Source organism: Vombatus ursinus, unplaced genomic scaffold (assembly GCF_900497805.2).
Source record: "Vombatus ursinus unplaced genomic scaffold, bare-nosed wombat genome assembly UNPS02014863.1, whole genome shotgun sequence".
Lineage (NCBI taxonomy): Eukaryota > Metazoa > Chordata > Mammalia > Diprotodontia > Vombatidae > Vombatus > Vombatus ursinus.
Window position 1 is genome coordinate 40264236 of NW_020954641.1, and position 20270 is coordinate 40284505.

The 20270-nt window shown below is 34.4% G+C and overlaps 1 protein-coding gene across 1 annotated transcript in view; it reads right to left on the bottom strand.

The window, feature by feature from the left end:
* The window catches only part of NDFIP1 (Nedd4 family interacting protein 1), a 56046-nt gene that overhangs the window by 19128 nt on the left and 16648 nt on the right, over positions 1–20270 (bottom strand). Inside the window, exons 2-3 of the mRNA XM_027842034.1 lie at positions 12789–12876; positions 6718–6848 (exon numbers count right to left, since the gene is read on the bottom strand). Coding sequence (XP_027697835.1) covers positions 6718–6848; positions 12789–12876 — 219 coding nt within the window. The remainder of the gene's footprint in view (positions 1–6717; positions 6849–12788; positions 12877–20270) is intronic.

A 20270-nucleotide genomic window follows, 5' to 3' on the forward strand; every position in this document is an offset into this window, starting at 1 on the left:
TATGTGGGTCTTTTTCCCTTTTTTATGATCTCTTTGGGATACAGACCTAGTACTGGTATTGCTGGATCAAAGGGTATGCATGGTTTGGTTGCCGTTTGGACATAGTTCCAAATTCCTCTCCAGAATGGTTGGATCAGTTCACAACTCCCCCAACAATGCATTCGTGTTCCAATTTTCCATGGTATATGATTGTGATATAATACTATTGTGTTATAAGAAATGACAAACAGGATGCTCTCAGAAAAAACCTGAAAAGATTTACATGAACTGATGTAAAGTGAAATGAGCAAACCAGGAGAACACTGTACACAGTAACAGCAATATTGTATGATGATCAACTGTGAATGACTTAGCTATTCTCAGCAATACAATGATCCAAGATAATTCCAAAGGACTCAATCCCAAAAATGCTATCCACCTGCAGTGAAAGAACTGATAGAGTCTGAAAACAGATCGAAGCACAGTTGGGTTTTTTTTTTTTACTTTTTTAATTTTTCTTAAGAGTTTTTTGGTCTATTTTTTTTTCACAACATGACTAATAATGAAATATGTTTTGCATGGCTGCACATATATAACTTACATTGAACTGCTTGCTTGCCTTCTCAATAAGGTGGAAATGCAGAGAGGGAGGGAAAGAATGTAGAACTGAAAACTTTGTTAAAAGAACGTTAAAAATTATTTTTTATATGTGATTGAAAAAAACATTTTAGAAAAAAAAATCACTAGAAAACAAAGGAATAAGTGGAGCTTTCCTTTAAAAAACAAATAAACATAAAAACCTAATGTAACCTTGGGGCACACTAAGAGAGGTACAGTGTCTAGGACGAGGGAGGTGATAGTCCTTCCGTACCCTGTTTTGGTCAAATTACAAGTATTGTTTTCAGCTCAGGGCTCCACATTTTAGGAAAGACACTGAAAAGTTAGAGAGTGATCATAGAAGAAGTTGAGCAGAATAATGAAGGTCCTCAAGTTCAAGCCACATGAAAATCAGTTGAAGGAATTACAGAGTTTAGCCTGGAGAGGATTCAAGAGTGAACATGATAGCCATTTTTATGGAGTATAATATAGAAGAGAGATTATTAGACTTGTTCTGCTTGGACTCAAGAGGACAGAACTAGGACTGATACAAGTTACAAAGGGGAAGGTTTAGAAGTCTAACAATTAGAACTACGCAAAAATGTAATAGGCTGCCTTGACTGGATGATAACTTATTAGATATGCTGTAAAGGAATTTTGTTCAGGTATAAACTGCACTAAATAGCTTCTGAGGTACTTTGCAACTGTTCATTCTGTAAAGATCTATTTCAGCCAGTATACAGGCCCAAAATAACCATCTTCTTATTCCCAAATCACATCTTTCCCAGTCTTTAAAACATGAAATATTTCAAAACTGTGGCTTATCTTGGTACCATTAATACCATCTCTTTCAACACATCTTTCTTACTAAGAAGAGTTTTCATTTAAGAACTCATTTGCAGAGTAAAGTCAGTACTTACTCCAAAGAAAAGAACTATTTAGGAATATTCAAAACCGTAAGGATGGTTAATTCTGACTTCAAATAAGGATAAGTAAGCCTTTATCCAACCAACTGCTTTAATTTTTAGCTAATTCAACAAAAATTTTCAAATATATTCCTCTCCTAGTAACATTGCAATAATCTCCTAAAATGGTTTCCTGCCTCATCTCTCCCTTTTCTGATATAATTCTATACATCACTGTTATAATAATATTTTCATAGATTCAATCCCACTGATCTACTAAAAAACCTGCTCAGCCTAGAGAATAAAATCCATACTATTTAATCTAGCATCCAAGACCTGCCTCCTTCTCTCACTCATAAATCTGAGCCTAACCTACATTTTCAATCTTATTTTCCTTATGGAAACTGTTTCTGAGCCAAACTTATTATACTTTCCTAAATCCATGTCTTTACTCCTATCTTTCTCCCTCAAATTGAATTTCCAATTACCCTCTATCTCTACCTATTAAAACTCTACTCTCCCAAGACTCTAATTTCACCTTTCATAATGCTTTCTTTCCCCTGATCAATCATATGATGATCAATTGTGAATGACTTAGCTATTCTCAACAATACAATAATCCAAGACAATTCCAAAGGACTAAATTCCAAAAATGCTATCCACCTCCAGAGAAAGAACTGATAGAGTCTGAATGCAAATTGAAGCATATCTTTTTTAACTTTATTTTTCTTGTGGTTTTTTTTTGGTCTATGTTTTCTTTTATAATATGACTAATAACGAAATATGTTTTTCATGACTACACATGTATAACCAATATCGAATTGCTTGCTCTCTCAATGAGGGGGGAAGGGATAGATAAGTGCTATCTTCCTTACTGTATATGCCACCAAATGGATATAGATAGGAGCTCTTAAGATCTTTTTCTAGCACTAAAATAATGTCTGTAGCCCTAAAATTCAGTAAGCTCAACTCACTGTGAGTCGTTTATTTTAAATAATCTTTAAAAACATCAATTTCATTAAAACATAATATCCATTCATGAACACTATTTATTAATTCAAAGTATCGTCAAAATGGCACTACTAACAGTAGACCACTGAAATAATCTTTAAAAATATCTATTAGAACATTCAACTATTATAACAGATTATAAAAGGAAACCAAAAGGCATTATAGCATAATAAATAAAAGGCCAATCTTGGAGTCAAGAAGACATAGATTCAAGTCCTGCCTTCGAGATATACACTAAGCTATCCGCCCATTGACAATTCATTTAACCTCTCAGCACTGAAGCAAGATTATAAGCTCCAAAGATGTCAACATGTATTAGTAAAGGGAGTTTTTCCCCCACAAATAAAATCACAGATCTGGAACACACACCCTCTAGCACATACAGGCATGTTCTAGTGCTCAAAACAAAGAGAATACTTTATATTGCAACACAGCCTTATGTCTATGTTCCCGTGCTGGGTACAATCACCAATTCTGCTCCAATGTCTTGAATTCCCTGTGCTTTCTTGCTCTACTACCTTATGCTAAGTCAGCTATATGCACAAAGGAAGTAAGAGGAAGGTGGAAGAAGGGAAGGGTGATAGGCTAAGCTAGAGACAAGGCTACCTGTTTAATGAAACTGGTAAAGGTAATGTCCTGAACCATTCAGGCTGGTGGTCCAGTCTTTCATCTTGTAGAGAGATTCTTGCCATGAACACCCAAACCCATCTAAAGTCCTTGAAGTAGAATTGCTTGAAGATGTTATCTCAGCCTGTCAACTCATTCTAGCCCACAGACTTCAGGTTAGGTAGCAGCTGGTCCTGCTCCACAAAAGTACTGAACAGCTTGAGGCAAAAGCTCTCTGACTGCTCTAGTCATCTAATTACCATTTAGTTATGTAGAATGGAGAACAAAATAATTTGTTCCTCCCTGACTCAGTTCCTGCCAGAAACACAAATATCAGGAGAGAGGGTACCAACAGCTCATGTCTTGAAAAAGCAGCTTCTAAAAAATTAACATGATTGGATATTCTTGATTCAAAACTGTCTACTTCCTTATAAAAGCGACAACATATTCAAACTTTTCAGATCTGACACAGAGCTTGGAATGTAAAGTATAATATTGGCTCCAACCATCAGAGGATGCTAAGAAGCAAGTTACGGTTGTTTTTCAGTCCTTTCAGTCATGTCTGACTCTTCTTAACCCTATTTTGGGATTTTCCTGACAAAAATACCAGAGTGTTTTGCCGCTTCCTTCTCCAATAAACAGGGTTAAGTGACTTGTCCAGGGTCACATAGCTAATAAGTGTCTGAGGCCGAATTTGAACTCATGAAAAACAGTTTTCCTGATTCTAAGTCCAGTGTTCTATCCACTGCACCACCTAGCTGCTCCCAGCAAGTTATAGAAATTCTAGCAAAAATGAAGATAATTATTAGCCTATCCAAACAACAGATAGTAGAAAGTTAGCACTTCCCTCCTCGCCCCACCCCCCTGCAATTGTACCAAGATATGTCTCTAAAGTCCATATGAATTTAAGTACTTATTAACTTTGTATTTTTTCATTAACAAAGTCATCCGTTAATCCAGTAGGGTACAAATAGCCAAGAGTCTTAATGTCCCGCTTTTAGAGAAGTCAGATGTTAAACAAAATCCTTCCCCAAAAAGAATAGCCTTAACAGCTTCATAGAATCATAGAATTTGAGAGTTGGAAGGAAATTCAATGGCTAACCAATACACTAAAGAAATCTCCACTGTAACTTAACAGTGCTTGAAGACTTCCAAGGATGGGGCAGCTAGGTGGCACAGTGGATACAGCACCAGCCCTGGATTCAGGAGGACCTGAGTTCAAATCCAGCTTCAGACACATAACACTTACTAGCTGTGTGACCCTGGGCAAGTCACTTAACCCCATTGTCTAGCAAAAAAAAAAAAAAGACTTCCGAGGACCTAGGCAGCCCATTCTATTTTTGGACAGCTCTAATCTTTCACAAGTTTTTACTGACATCAAGCTTACATTTGCCTTTATGTAGCTTTCACACTTAGAAGGATCATCATTGCTCCTGGACAAGTCTATTCCCTTTGCCACATGACAGCCCTTCATATACCTGAAGACAGTGATCATGTCTGTCCATCCTCCCTCTCTTCCTCCTCCCCCACCCTGACATTGCCATCCTTGCCCTGGTCTTCTCTTTTCCCAGTTAAATATGCACAGTTTCTTCAACTGATCCCTGTATGACGTAGAGTCAAGGCCCTTCACTATCCTGCATGTCTTCCCCTGGATACTTTATAAATTATCAATGTCCTCCTTAAAATGTGGTATCCAGAACTAAAACACAATACTTCAAAATAAGGTCTAATGAAAGCAAAATACTGTGAGATTATCACCTCTCTGTTCCTGGAAATTATGCCCCTCTTAATGTAATCTAAGCCTCCATTAATTTTTTTTTTGGCTGCCACATTACAGTTGACTCATACTGAGCTTGCAGTCCACTAAAAACTCCAGATTTTTTTTCAACTGCTATATAACCATGCTTCCTCTTATCTTACACTTGATAAAGTTAATTTTTGGGGAGGGTACCCAAGAACAAGACTTTAGCAATCCCTGTTGAACTTCTCTTTCTCAGCCCAATGCTCTAGCTCATCAAAATTCTTTTGGATTCTGACGGTTATCCACTATTTGGTATTACCTGAAAATTTATCCAATAAAATAAAACATAAACTTTATTTAGTGATAAAAATGTTCAACAGCATAGGGCCAAACATAGATCCCTAAGGTACTCCACTGAAAACATCCTACCCCAGTAACACTGAACTCTTAACAATCATTCTTTGGGTACAGTCATCCAATCGGTTCTGACTCCATCTGACTGTATTATTGTCTAATCCATATTTTTCCACCTTCTTCCATAAGCACAGCATGCAATATTTTATCAAGAACTTTGCTAAAAGTCTAGGTTAACTATATCCACAGCATTCCCTTTATCTACTAGTTCAGGAATCCCACTGAAAAAAAGAAATGAGTCTAGCAAGACCTGTTCTTGAAGAAGCAAGATAGCTACCTGTCATCACCACTTCCTTGTCTAGATGTTCCCCAACCATCTCTTTAACAAACTGTTCTAGAATTTTCCCAGGAACTAAAGTCAAACACACTGGCCTATAGTCTATTCTCCTCCTCTTTTCAAATATCATGACATTTACGTTTCTCCAGTTTTGCAGTACCATTTTCATTTTCCTGTGATCTCTTAAAACATACACTGGTTTAGCAATCTGCCAATTCTTTCAGGACCTAAGAATATAGTTTATCTGAACTAAGTAACTGGAATTCATCATGGATGGCTAGAATCTCTCCTTATTTTGGGCATCAATTCCTTGTTAGTCACTTCCGTTACATCCTTTTCAGTATAAAATTTGTTCCCCTTGGCATAAAAACAAAATAGACAGAAGCAGCTCTGGAAGAAGGAAGGAAGGAAGGAAGAAGAAAGGAGGAGGAGGAGGAGACGACGACGACAGTTCTTAGTTGTCTTAGCTTTCCTTAGTGGCTTTGGCTCATTCTGAGACTGAGCATCTCTGACACTATTTTTATACTGTGACACATTTTCATATTCATTCTGTCACCTGTTCTTCTATCTACTGTACATTTCATTTTTTCTGAACATTGCATACTTCTGTACATTTTGTTTTTAAATTTAGATTGGTTGGTAAGTGTCCTGTGTACTAACATCAGTTTCTTCAGACACACCCCATTTTTCCTCTTCATTGAAACTGTTCCTCTTTGTATCTTTTAAATTTCATCATTAAACATCTCCCACATCGCTCCTGGACTTACTACTCCTGAATAATTTTACTGCTTCAGATTCTATCTTTCCTCTCTATCCTCTGAAATCTGATTTCTCAAAATCTAGGGTGCATGTCAGACTATGATCAGATTTTCTTTCCTTCTCTATCACAAACTCGAGGATGGATTAATCACATCCTCCAAAGATACCCATCATTTCTAGCCTAGCTGCCAGTTCTTCCCTCATGGTGAAAGTGTGATCCAAAGAAGAATTTCCCCATGTTGGTTCCTCCATTTTCTCTTTACTTCATCATTAATAACAAGAGATCAAAGTCTATTCTTTTTAAAAGGACATCATTCTTTTAAAATTACTAGTATTTTCAGTAATCACTTTCCTCATATCTAATAAATAACTAAACAAATATTAATTTCTACACAACAATCATTGATTATGTCATGTCCAATACTCACTCTCCCAGGAACCAAGGGGATGGTAGCTTCAGCCTTGGTCCTTTCTGCTTCATCATAAGTAGGCAAAGTGGTAGCCACATTGTAAGAAGGGGGCTTAGGAAATCCAGATTCATCTTTGTAGTCAAAATATGCTGCAAAGAAAGGTTAAAAAAATCACATACAGAAAAGGAGCTTAAGATAGTTTATTTATTGTTGATGCCATGCATTCTCTCAATGGGCAGGATTTTTAAATTATTTCTATGCAGATTATCAAAAATAAAATTTGAAATTAAGACCATCTTTGCCCTGCCATGTTTTTCAGGAAGCTCCCTCCACTGTCATTTGTTATATATTTTCAAAATTTTCTTAAAGAAAAACATATCCAACAATCTAACCTGATGCTTAAAAGTAATACCACATACCAAAGAAAAAAGATTTTTTAGAAGATTATGGTTTCCCTTCCATTACAATTAAGAAATAACTGATTTTTTTATTAAGTGGTAAAATTCATATCATCGTAAAGTTGTTACTTGTAGACATATGCATTTTGCACATTATTATGAGGAGTCATTATTAAATAAAAACTTTAGAGATAGAAAAGGCTTCTGAAGTCATTTAATCCAATTCCCTCATTTTACAGATAATGAAAGTGCGGCGTTTGAGAGCTTAAGGGGCTTTTCCAAGGTCACAAAGGCAGTAAATAACAGAACCCTGGTTTGAAGGTAGATCTTCGGATTCCAAATCCAACACCTTTTTCCACAGTGCCATCCTGCTATCTTATGAAATTAGTACTGTCACCATCACATAGATAAGGAAACAGATTAATAAGATTTATGAATCAAAAGACCTGGACTCAAATACCACCTTTATTAGTACCAGTAGGACCTCATGAAAGCCAATGAAATTCTATATTTATTTATACAGATTTATTATCTGAAAAAGGAAGTATCTGGAATAAATGATCTCTGAGGTCCCTTCAGGGTCCAAATCTATGGACCTATCACATTCTGACATGTCTGACAGGGCTAATACACTGGCACAACTGTATTTTATATAAAAAAGTTGATATCATAGGTCCAGAATCCAGGCAAAACATCTATTATCTTTCTCTTCTCTCTTTAAAATGAGAAACTTCATGATCAATGCCCCTTATTGTCAAAGGCTCAAAGAAAAAAACATCTATTAAAAAAATCTTAATCTCTCCCTACATTCATGCTTTCTTAATTAAATTCCTACAATATCCTGTAGGGAATGAAAATGTCCTACAATTCATCAAGATTAAATTTTCTTATTTTTTAATTTTCTCATGCTTTACTGAAATTAGAAAAGCTATACAGTTTCAAGACAAACATAGTTCATAACAGCTTATGAAGGTATGCAGCTACTACATTATTGTACTGACATTTTTTAAACTATCTATTTTTCTATAAATTATTATTCTTTTCTACCTAAAGACACAATCCATAAAAGAGAATATACTTAAATTTATAATTTATGTTTATAAATTAATCTAAAACAATCCTACTTCTACAGATTTAAAATGTTTAAAATATAGTAAATGTTTAAAAAGCTATGCCAACCTCGATGAAATTTAGATTTTCCTTACAAAAAGCCACAGTACTACCTAAAATAAAATGCCAAATCAATAATCAAATATTGCTTGATGTCTTAATGATGAACTAAGATTCTCTGAGATGTAAAAAAAAAGTTGTAAAAATAAAGAGCCTTTATGAAATATCTGCTTCCAATTCCAAAAGATATGGAATCCATTTTTTAACACACCTAACTTAATTCCTTAAATTCTACTGCACATTTAACCCAACAATATTTATCAGGTACATCTGGCACTGCAACCAGCTAACACCTCAAAGTCCATATACTACAGCCCAAAGAACTCAAAAATTAGAATAGTTTGAGATACTGTACTGTAAAAAGACCTTCATACCTCAAAAGTGATTGAGGGCATCACTGTATTATAGCAGAAGTCACTAACTTATATTTATAACAAAGACCCTAAGTTATCAAAAAAAAAAAGATTAAAATATGTTCACTTTACATTTTTGAAAGATTTTCTGCCAAAACAGTTAAAATTTTAAAATAAGTTAGTACTTAAAGAGGTAAATTTTAATCAATTCAGAAAACTCAGTTGTCCAGAACAATTTATCCTTCAAAGACTCCAGATAGTCAAGATAAAGATTTTTACTCTCTAAAATAAGAATCCAGCTGTTCGTTAGCCAACTGAAAATTTTACCGGTACTGCTTGAAGTTATAAACCAAAGGGAAAAAAAAAGCATAGCCCTCTGGTTCCTTTTCAGATAGTCTCAGTTTTGCTCTGCCTCTCCTAAACAAATAAAAATTTAATGAGGCTAGCCAAAAAAGCACTATTTAAACATTTTTCCCGTCCCCTAATTCCAGGTCAGTCATCACTCTCATTCAAAAATGATGGCAGCTGGTAAATTCCCCAGTTACTTCCCCAGTTACTAAGGTAGTTAGTTACCACAGGGGAAAAGGCAGCAGGAATAAGGACTAAGAAGTAGAATCAGTAGAACTCTGAAGGGGGAGCTGCAGCCTCCCTCTGGGGATCCAACTTGCTAGGACAAGGTAGGGATTGAGCTAAGGATCCTGAGTTTCTATGGATTACATCCAAGTTAATTTTTCTTCTGTGTAAGTAGAAGGGTCAAAATTCAGGGTATGAGCTTAAAGTCTTAGAGTTCTTTCTGGGTTCCTAGGGCAAAAAAAGGAACTCTCCATAATATCAAGTTTTTGTCTCTACAACAAACCTAAGTTGATTTCCATTCTAAAGGGATTCCAAAGCATAGAATGGTACTATGAACCTGAAGAACTGTGTAGTGCCCTGGGGGGAATGTTGATCCCACTGGAGAGGGAGAAAAATGTGCTGTCTTTTTGTGGGCTACCATGAATCTTTTATGAGTTTTCTGCCTTCTCCAAGGGGTGAAATAGAGGCTAAACTACGAAAAAAAAAAATGGAAATCAGGGTATCTGGCCATCCACTTACAGAGTGGCAATAGCAACTTCAAGGAAACACTCCACATAACCCATAGATCTCAGTGTGAAGTAAAAGGTGGGGTGGAAGGTACTTGTCTAGCTAGATGGATATCTGATTACAAGTTAAGGCTGTTTGGGGGAAGGATCTACTAAGGCTGTAACCTAGGCCCTTAAAAATACTAAGTTTCCTTTACTTATTCCCCTCATATATGCTAAACTAAAAGAAATGTTTAAATAAGGGAAGATGAGAGGTTGAATATGGCCCATGCTACACTGTATATTGTTTTGATTCCTTTTGTTCCTTTTCAAGCCTTGTAAGAGACAATCAGTGAGTTGTACTTTTGCCCGCAAGTTTTTATTAAGATTTTATTAGCATAAAAGCATCATTAATAAGCCCAAATGCTCTCCGTCCTTGGAGTCAGGAGGACTCGAGTTCAAATCCGGCCTCAGACACTTGACACTTACTAGCTGTGTGACCTTGGGCAAGTCACTTAAACCCTACTGCCTCACCCCCCCCCAAAAAGCCCAAAGGCTATAGACATTAGAAATGGGTACCATTTCATAAATGAATTATAAATAACAAGACTAACTAAACTAGGAAAACAAAAAAATTGTGTAAAATAGAATTGCAATAGACAAACCAAAAAAGGAAGACTACACAGTTTGAAGGCTCTTAAGTTTCTATTTCCTATTAGTGCATTTATTGAAGCCTTGATTATATCCTTTTTTGCACTTGGAATTCTTGATTTTATTCTTTAACTGGAAGCATTAAAATGAACCTTTAATAAAAAGTTTTGTAAAAACATGGACTCAAATGTATAAGTTATAATAAAGAATCTTAGATACTACCTAAAGCAGTATGTCACTAAGGAAGCCTTCATATAAGACAATCTTGGTCTTATGACTATTAGTTACTTCACTTCTGAAATTCTATGTTCTAAGAATCCTTCTAGTTCTTCATTTCCATGTTCTAAAGATGTCTACTATCTAAAGTCCCCTCTATCCTTTTTAAATTAATTTTTTTTCCAATTAAGGAAAACCCAACCTTTCTCCCTCTTACTTCCCTGAACAACTTTTTTTTAAAATTTTTAAACATTTTTATTTAAAGTTTTGAGTTCCAAATATTCTCCCTCCTTCTCTCCCTGCCCTCTCCCGTCTCTGAGACAGTAAGCAATCAGATATAGGTTACACATGTACAATTATGTAAAACATTTCCATATTAGTCATTTTATACAACAAGACTCGAATAAAAGAAAAAAATGAAAGAAAAGAAAGTGAAAAATAGCATGCTTTAGTACGTATTCAATCAATATCAGTTTCTTCTTTGGAGACAGATAGCATGCTTCATCATTAGTCCTTTAGGATTGTCTTGGATCACTGTATTGCTAAGAATAACTAAGTCATTCACAGCTTTTAATCTAATAATACTGCTGTTACTGTATACAATGTTCTCCTGGTTCTGTTCATTTCACTATACATCAGTTCATGTAATTCTTTCCAGGTTTTTCTGAAATCATCCTGCTCACTTATTACAACATAAAAATATTCCATTATAACCACATACCACAGCTTGTTTAGCCATTCCCCAATTGATGAGCATCCAATCATTTCCAATTCTTAGCCACCACAAAAAGAGCTGCTATAAATATTTTTGTACAAATAGATCCCTTTCCATTTTTTTTTTAATGTCTTTAGGATACAGACCTAGCAGCGGTATTGCTGGATCAAAGGGTATGCACATTTTTGTAGCCCTTTGAGCAGAGTTCCAAATTGCTCTCCAGAGTGGTTGGATCAGTTCATAGTTCCACCAACAGTACATTAGTGTCCCAGTTTTCCCACATCCCCTCCTATACCTGAGGAACTTATAATCTAAGTTCTCTTTCAATTATTTTTTAAACTAAAATTTCCTTTTTCAATTAACAAAAATCTATTCTTTCCCCTCTCACAACTCTTCCCTCCTCCCTTGAAAAAGAAAATAAAAACAAAACCCTTGTAACAAATAAGTATAGTCAAACAAAATCTTGCACTGGCCACGTCTAAAGCAAACTATGTCTCATCCTGCATTGAGTCCATCATCCCTCTGTCAGGAGGTGGGTTGTATATTTTATAATAATTCCTTTGGAATCAGTTAGCCATTCAGAGTCGTTAAGTATTTAAAAAGTAGTTTGTCTCTATAATATGACTATTATTGTGTAAACTGTTCTTCTGGTTCTGTTCACTTCAATCTGCATCACTTTATGCAATTCTTGCTAGGTTTCTCTGAAATCACCCCCTTTTTCATTTCTTTAAAGCACAACGATATCCTATCATTGATATACCATAACTTGCTCCAGCCATTCCCCAACTGATGGACACTCCCTCAGTTTCCAGTTATTTGCCACTGCAAAAATAGCTAATATATATGTTTTTGTATATATCCTCTCAAACTCTTTAAAAACAAAAAAGTTCTGTACTTGAGAAAAAACAAAGTTCCTAATGAATGATTCCCTGGAGGTGATATATAGAAGGAAAGAATTTTAACTAACTAGTCCAGGGGTTGTTAGAATTAGATCATCTAGGGCAAGTTGTCAAACTTCCAAGTCTTGAGTGATGCCAAAACCAGACCAGATTAAAATGTAACTGGGATATGTTTAACAAAATATATAAAAATACAACATAGATAATGTTAATTTCTAAGTCAATATACAGTCTGTAAGAATCTTTTATATTTGAGTTTGACACCACTATCCTAGAGTATGGAATCAAAGGAAGAAGGTATCATGGTCAAACATTCCAAGATTTCTAAAGAACCAATAATAGTCAATTGGGGATTTCTCCTTCAGGTATATAATGGACTAGATAATCAACTGGTCCCTTCTAATTCTGAGATTCCATGTATGCCTCTAACTCTGTGAAAATCCTTCTCTAAGTCAAACTACAATAAGGCTATCTAATGAAAAAGTGCACCCCTCAGGTCATAAACAAAACAAAAATTAAGTCAGTTTAAAAAAAAAGATAACAAGTGAATCATTTGTGAAGATGTATTAGAAAAAGAAAATTCTCTGAGGAGTGAAAAGAGTGAGACAGTTCAGTCCTTTTCCATTTACCTGCACTCTCTGCAGAGATGCTGCTGTACGGGGGAGGAGCATCACTAACAACTCGCTCAGGCTCTCCAGATTCTTCCTCATTCTGCAACTGAAAACAAATTTTATTTTAATAAATGTGATAATTCAAAATTCTCTGATATAGTGACAGTGCCGTATACAGAGTCTCCATTTCATCCAAATTCAACAAATATTTATTAAATGTAGTATGTACAAGGTACAATGCTAAGGAGAGGAAGATAAAGATAAATATAACCACAGATTCGGTCTTAAAGAGCTATGTCTCTAAAGGCAGTGAGGTGAAGTGGGAAGGTGGAAGAATGACAGAGGAGAATGTAGCATAGGTGCAAAGGTAAAAAGTTCTATTAAGAAATAAATTTAGGGACATAAAACTGTTTTCTTTTAATGTATTCAAGTTTCACATAGTATAGGTTTATCAAATCAAGTACCACAATCACAACTCAAAAACTTAATACCTAAAACTTACCTCTTTGGGACTATGATATATATATATTCAACAATACATATCAATAGGTGGTAAAATGTTTCCTAATGAAGTGTTTTTCTTTATAGAGTACAAATGTAGTCATTCCACTGTCCTTGATAGTAAAGAAAAAGAACTTATCATATAAAGCTTTATAGATCTTTTTCCATCTTATATTTCTTCCAGTTCCCATCCTTAGTCTTATCTCAGGACGACAGCTGTTTCAACAAACTTCTTTAAAATGTTTTTTCTCTCTACTGCCTCCTTTGTTTATTAAGAAATACTATGTATATATAAATGCTGAACTATCCATATCCACAAGATTTACAAACAATTTTACAGAAAAAGATTATATCAACTATCAGTTCACTACCCACAGGTCATGAGATCATAGCTTTAAAGAAAGAAGGGACCATAGACATCATCAAGCCTAACCTCCACACTTTACAGATAAGTAATCTAAGGCCTAGGGAAGTTAAGTGCCTACAATATATATAGTACGTGTTTTCATAAAGATCGTGAACCATGTCTTCTTGTCTCCAGGTCCAGGACTCTAGTCATATACCACATTGCCTTTCTATTCAACTCTGAGTAAGAATGATGAAATACGTTTTTGCAATAAACGCTTTGGCTTATTTTTCTAAGAGTGATTTGGTTTACATTAAGCTGTGCACGTGTTTTTGTCTAATCCCCCTTAGGCATTCATGCCACACATTCAGAAGGCAGTTTTATAGTGAATGACTCAAAAAGATTTTCTCTGTTGAAACTACTGCTTCATATTAGTGGCAATACATTTGACCTCATGAGTACCTTATTTTTACCAGGTAAGCTAGTAACATAAAGCATGATATAATTTGCTACTGCATACATACATACATACATACATACATACATGTGAGGATTTTAGTAAGAATTGTGAGTATAACAAGACCCTACATGAAATACTGCTACTTTGTAGCTATAAAATGTGACTCAATATAAGTGCTACAAGAGCTTTAAAACATGATTTACTCAACTTTTTTGGGCACTTTTGTATATTACCGCTTCTATTGTAAAGATTTAGTAACAGAGCCACGGAGAGGTCATTTGAAATGAGGTAGGTAACAATCATTATTTTCTTTCTTTGAAATGTTAACATCACAGGTAACAGAATTTCTGCTGGAAAATTTGAACAGCTTGCCTATTTAGTAGTTCATATTTTTTTAAGTTAAATTTCCCTTTCAACTGTTACTTATATTTTTAGTTATTGTCATCTCTTTTATAATTTTTTATTACTCACTTTAACACCAACAAAATGAACATTTCCATATACAAAAAGAAAAAAGCAGAAAAATAAATATGTGAATGATATCTCTATTCCATTATAGTTTGTAATGTTTTTATGAACAAATTCAATACATTAGTTTCAAAGCTATGTTGCTTGTCTTTTCATCCTCTGAACTTCTGTTCTCTGCATATTAAAAAATTGCTTCAACAACTCTTTTTCTTTCTTTTCTCCTTCTGAACAACATTAATCACCTTTGTAACAAATAAGTATAATTTTAAAAAAAAGTACAGTCAAACAAAACCAACTCTTGTATTGGCCGCATACAAAAATGTACTTTTCTTTCAGAATCTCTAGTCCCTAACCACTCTAATCAGGAGTGCTATCAGGATAGCATACTACATCATTCGTCTTTTGGAGTCATGGTTGCTCATTGCATTGACCCAAATTATAAGTTTTTCAGTTGGTTTTCTTTAAAATGTTGTACTCACTATATACTGTTCTGCTCACTTCATTCTACATTAGTTCATAACTATCTTCCCAAGATTCTCTGAATTCATCCCTTTTGTCATTTCTTATGGTGCAATACTCCATCCATTACATTAATATATCATAATTTATCTATTCCCCAACTGATCAGCAATCCTTTAAGTTTCCATTTCTTTGCTACACCAGTAAGTGCTGCTAATAAGAAAGGCCACATTTAGAACACTAGGACGTATTTATTTGGAAATAAATAAAAAAATAATTTATTTGGAAATAAAACTTTGGGAACACGATTTTATTTCCAAATAAAACACATGCATTATATGTTAAACAAAATGAAACTTGAATTTACAAAGCACTTTCTCTTTTCTTTCCCTTTTGAAAGCTAAGGTACTTGGAGCCATATACATAAGTTGTAAATTAAAATTAACAGCGATAACCTGAGATTTTTGCCAGGTGGGAAATATTTCAAACTGATTGCTTTTCTTAAAAAATTTGTGACATAAAAATATTTAGCTTCAGAGTAGAATTCTGATGTTCATAGTAATTTATAATTTTGAGATACAGTTATGGCAGCTTTGCTTGGATAATCTGCTCCTTTGCTTTTAATTTTTTCAGGATGTAAACAGAAGATAAACTTTTATTATCTGATATAAGAAATATAATTGGAGGTATGTTAACTGCTATGGTTTTAAAAGTTATCAAATTTTTAAGTTTTTAAAAGTAGAAAAGTTAAATTAATAAAGTTCAGTCCTGGACTCAATAGTTATTCAACACCAAGGATTTTGTGAAGTAGAAAAGTTACTAGACTTGACAGAAATTTTTCCTTTAAATGTTATATAAATGTTATTACTACATACTATTATTGTCAATCCAAATACTCTCTACTATGTCTCCTCACTGTTTCCTGGATTTTGTCATATACTCACGTGAGTAATAACATGCAATGCTACTCTACCACCCATTATAGCTATCCTGCTCCATTTGAGTAAAATATATCCTTCCAGAGTACTATTTCAATAAAAAGTCCCATCCCATTCAGTCTGGTGTCAGAGGAGTATTACTTCATGTTAGTTAGTTTATTTCGCTTGTTATTCATATCTGATAAATATGAGAATACACATTTAAGGTCTTGAGTTTTATGGCTTATTTCTTTTTTGAATTTTGTGTTGTTCAGGTTCAGCATGTCAAGAAACGGAGCCCTCATTAACCTGCATGAGATTTTGTCTCTTGTGAATTATTGGACAATTCTCTAACAATATTCTTCCCACATTGTAGCTATTGTCTATGGTATCTGGCTTGGTAGAAATAACAGATACCAGGAAAATAATATCTGTCCCTTTAAAGTCTTCAACTTCTTGCCCAAGGCTTCATAATTTTTAAGAATCTTTTCTAGGTTACTACTCTGGCTCTAAAATTACTAAAAAAAAATTACCTTCCAACTTTTTTATTAAATAATTTTTCCCATAACAGTAATATATATTATTAGTTTTAGGGATTGAAAACCAGTTATTTCAATAAGGTACCTATTAAAGGTAATACTTTCGACATGCCATTATTTGTAAGATCATAAGATTGAGAACCAGAAGAAACCTTGACTTTCAAGTTCAACCTGCTTGTTTTACAGATGAGAAAACTGAGGCTCAAAAAGATTAGAGTCACACAGATAGAAAATAGTTTTCCTGACAGGTCTCTATCCATTACACCACACTGCTTCTCTAGTCAATTATGAATGAGAATAGTTTTTGCACTAATTATATACAAGTAGGCCAAAATTAACACATTATCATCCTTTTATGCAAAAAGAAGGGGTGGGGGTGGGGGAGCAATTGACTGTGATAAACTTTTCCCCAAAGTGTTGAACTTGAACATATGCTAATTTTCCCAATGGGCATACACTTCATTTCCAAGAGACCACACTCTATCAGTGAATTTCTCCAAAAAGCAGAATGTGTAGCAAAGTCATCTTCAATTTTTTTAAAAGCAGGCATGGAAACCTTGCTCTGAAATACTGAAGACAAGGCAGCTAATTCTTAATGCATCTTACATATCTTAGCAATGAGTTTAAATTAACTGAAACTAACCTCAACACTCGCTGAAACATCTTTAAAAAAAAAAAACCAAGTTGTGGGCTAAGTTACTAGGCAACGCATGAACTGTAACATTTTGCATTACTGCTATAGCTGTAAAGGAAAAAATGACTAAGGTTCTACTCACAATTGCAGAAGCTCCACCCACTTCACTGTTTCTTCCACTAGTTTTCAATGATTACCCAAATAGGCATTCTGTGTGTGGGGAGGAAAAGGCCTTTTCAAAGCAACTAAAAGAAAGCATCTTTAAAAAATTTCTCTTTCAAACTCTTTTACTCCTTAGAGAGACAAAATGGTGCTGTGGAAAGAGTATTAAATGTGGAATCAAATGATCTCGGTTAAAATTCTTTTTCACTACTTTACTACCTAGGAAACACTGACCAACTCAATTAACCCCTTTGGGCCTCAGGCCCTTTTATCTGTAAAATTAGGGGCTGTACTAAATGATTCATAAAGTCTCTTTTAGATCTAAATCTATCTCATATAATCCTCCATAAAAGTCCCATTCCATAGTCTCATCATGGTATAGAGCTCAATCTTCCACAGGTTCTCAAAAGTAATACTGACTGGGCCCAGAATTCTATCAAAGGAAGAGAATGAAGGAGATTCCAAATGGTAAACTGCAATATATTCAATGACTGTAAGCTGCTCCCTGAAACAAAATCTCATCTTTTTAACATCAGCATCCTCATCTTTTTAACATCACCATCCTTGTGATGCTGCTATATGACTATAAGTTATGGAATACAATTTCCAAAGACTCAAAACTGCAAGTGACCCAAAGGGGCAAATAGTATGCTTCGATCTGCACTCAAACTCCATAGTTCTTTCTTTGGATTTGGATAGCATTTTCCATCATGAAGCCTTTGGAGATGTCTTAGATCCTTGCATTGCTGAGAAGGATTAAATCTATCAATATTAGTCATCACACAACATGGCTGTTACTGTGTACAACATTATCCTGGTTCTGCTCACTTCACTCAGCATTAATCCATACAAGCCTTTCCAGGTTTTTCTGAAGTCTGCCTGCTCATCATTTCTTACAGCACAACAGTATTCCATTACATTCATATATCACAACTTGTTTAGTTATTCCCCAATTAATGCACATCCCCTCAATTTCCAACTCTTTGCCACCACAAAAAGAGCTGCTATAAATATTTTTGTACATGTGGGTCCCTTTCCCATTTGTACGATCTCTTTGGGACAGAGCCCTAGAAGTGCTATTGCTGGGTCAAAGGGTATATATACTTGATAAACCCAAAGACCCCAGCTTCTGGGATAAGAACTCACTACTTGGAAAAACCGCTGGGAAAACTGGAAAAAAGTATGGCAGAAAATAGGCATAGACCAAAATCTCACACCATATATCAAAATAAAGTCAAAATGGGTTCATGATTTAGATATAAAGGCTGATACTATAAACAAACTGGGAGAGCAAGGAATAGTTTACCTATCAGATATAACCAAACAAGAGATAGAGAACATTACGAAATGCAAAATGGATAACTTTGACTACATTAAATTGAAAAGTTTTTGCACAAAGCCAATGCAACCAAGATTTGAAGAAAAGTAGAAAACTGTGAAAGAATTTTTTACAACCAGTATCTCTGATAAGGGCCTCATTTCTAAAATACATAAAGAATTAAGTCAAATTTATGAGAATATGTCATTCTCCAATTAATAAATGGTCAAAAGATATGAGTAGGCAGTATTCAGATGAAGAAATTAAAGCCATCTATAGTCATATGAAAAAATGCTCTAAATCACTATTGATTAGAGAATGCAAATCAAAACAACTCTGAGGTACCACATCATACCTATCAGAATGGCCAGTATGACAAAACAGGAAAATGATAAATGTTGGAGAAGATGTGGGAAAATTAGAATACTAATACATTGTTGGTGGAATTGTGAAATGATACAGCCATTTTGGAGAGCAATCTGGAACTATACCCAAAGGGCTATAAAAATGTGGATAGTATAGTATTAAGTAGAAAAAAAATTTAGGGAATTCTGACAGAAGCCATGAGCACAGCTGACCCAGGCAAACTTAATACTCTCTTTGTAATAATCACAATTTTGATCTCATTAGAATTCCTAGAAAGTCTGAACTTCCAAATGTAATTAAGTTGTTGGCCTTGAAATTTTAAATGATTCCCAGAGGTACACTTCACACATAAATAAAAGTGTACAATTATTAAAAGTAGTGGATGATCTTACATTAAGTCAACAGAACCTGCTAATCTGAACAAAAAGAATATTTATAACTTTCCTCGCAATAACACACACAGATTTTTAAGACACAAAAATTAAAATTATAGGTCAAAGAAAACAATTTGAAAGAAAGGGGAAAAAAAAAAAACCAGGACTGATATTTTTTTCCCAAGTTTGACAGGTAAAAGGGACAAAAAAAGACCTAAAAAATGAGCCTTACTATTTATTATAAAGTTAACCATCCAAAGTTATTTCCTCTATTTTAGTACCTGGAAATATTTTATTTAAAACTCTCAACAAGTTAATTTCCACTGAGTGCAAATGAAACAAAATTTTCCTTGCATGTATAGTACAAAGATGCTCTGAATTCATCACCAAAACAGTGAGAGTTTATGTGGTAAGAAGAAGGAATCATCATTTTTCACAGACTAACATTGCCATGATTATAGTAGGCCAATCCAGTTGAAATGGAATCTGATATGCCTTTTCTCTCCTTTAACTTTCTTTTGGGAGAAGGAAAGATTGGGTTTTTAGAAGATAAAGTTTAGGAAAAATTCTTTAAAAGAACAATATTTTTAGATTATATACATTTTAACTTCCAATGAAAAGTATACATATTAAAATATGTAAACAAGAAAAGCAAAAAATTCAACAGACTGTAAATTATTTTCTCAGAAACTTACTATTTACTATAGCAAGTTATAAAGAGTTCACAGCCTTTGTTTTACAAGTATTTTTAACCTTCCCCATGTATTGCTGTTACTGTCATTATATAAAATGAAAATTATAAATAAAACAAAACCTGAATGAAAATGGAAATGACAGGGGCAGCTAGGTGACGCAGTGGATACAGCACCGGCCCTGAATTCTGGAGGACCTGAGTTCAAATCCAGACTCAGACACATACACTTACTAGCTGTGTGACCCTGGGCAAGTCACTTAAC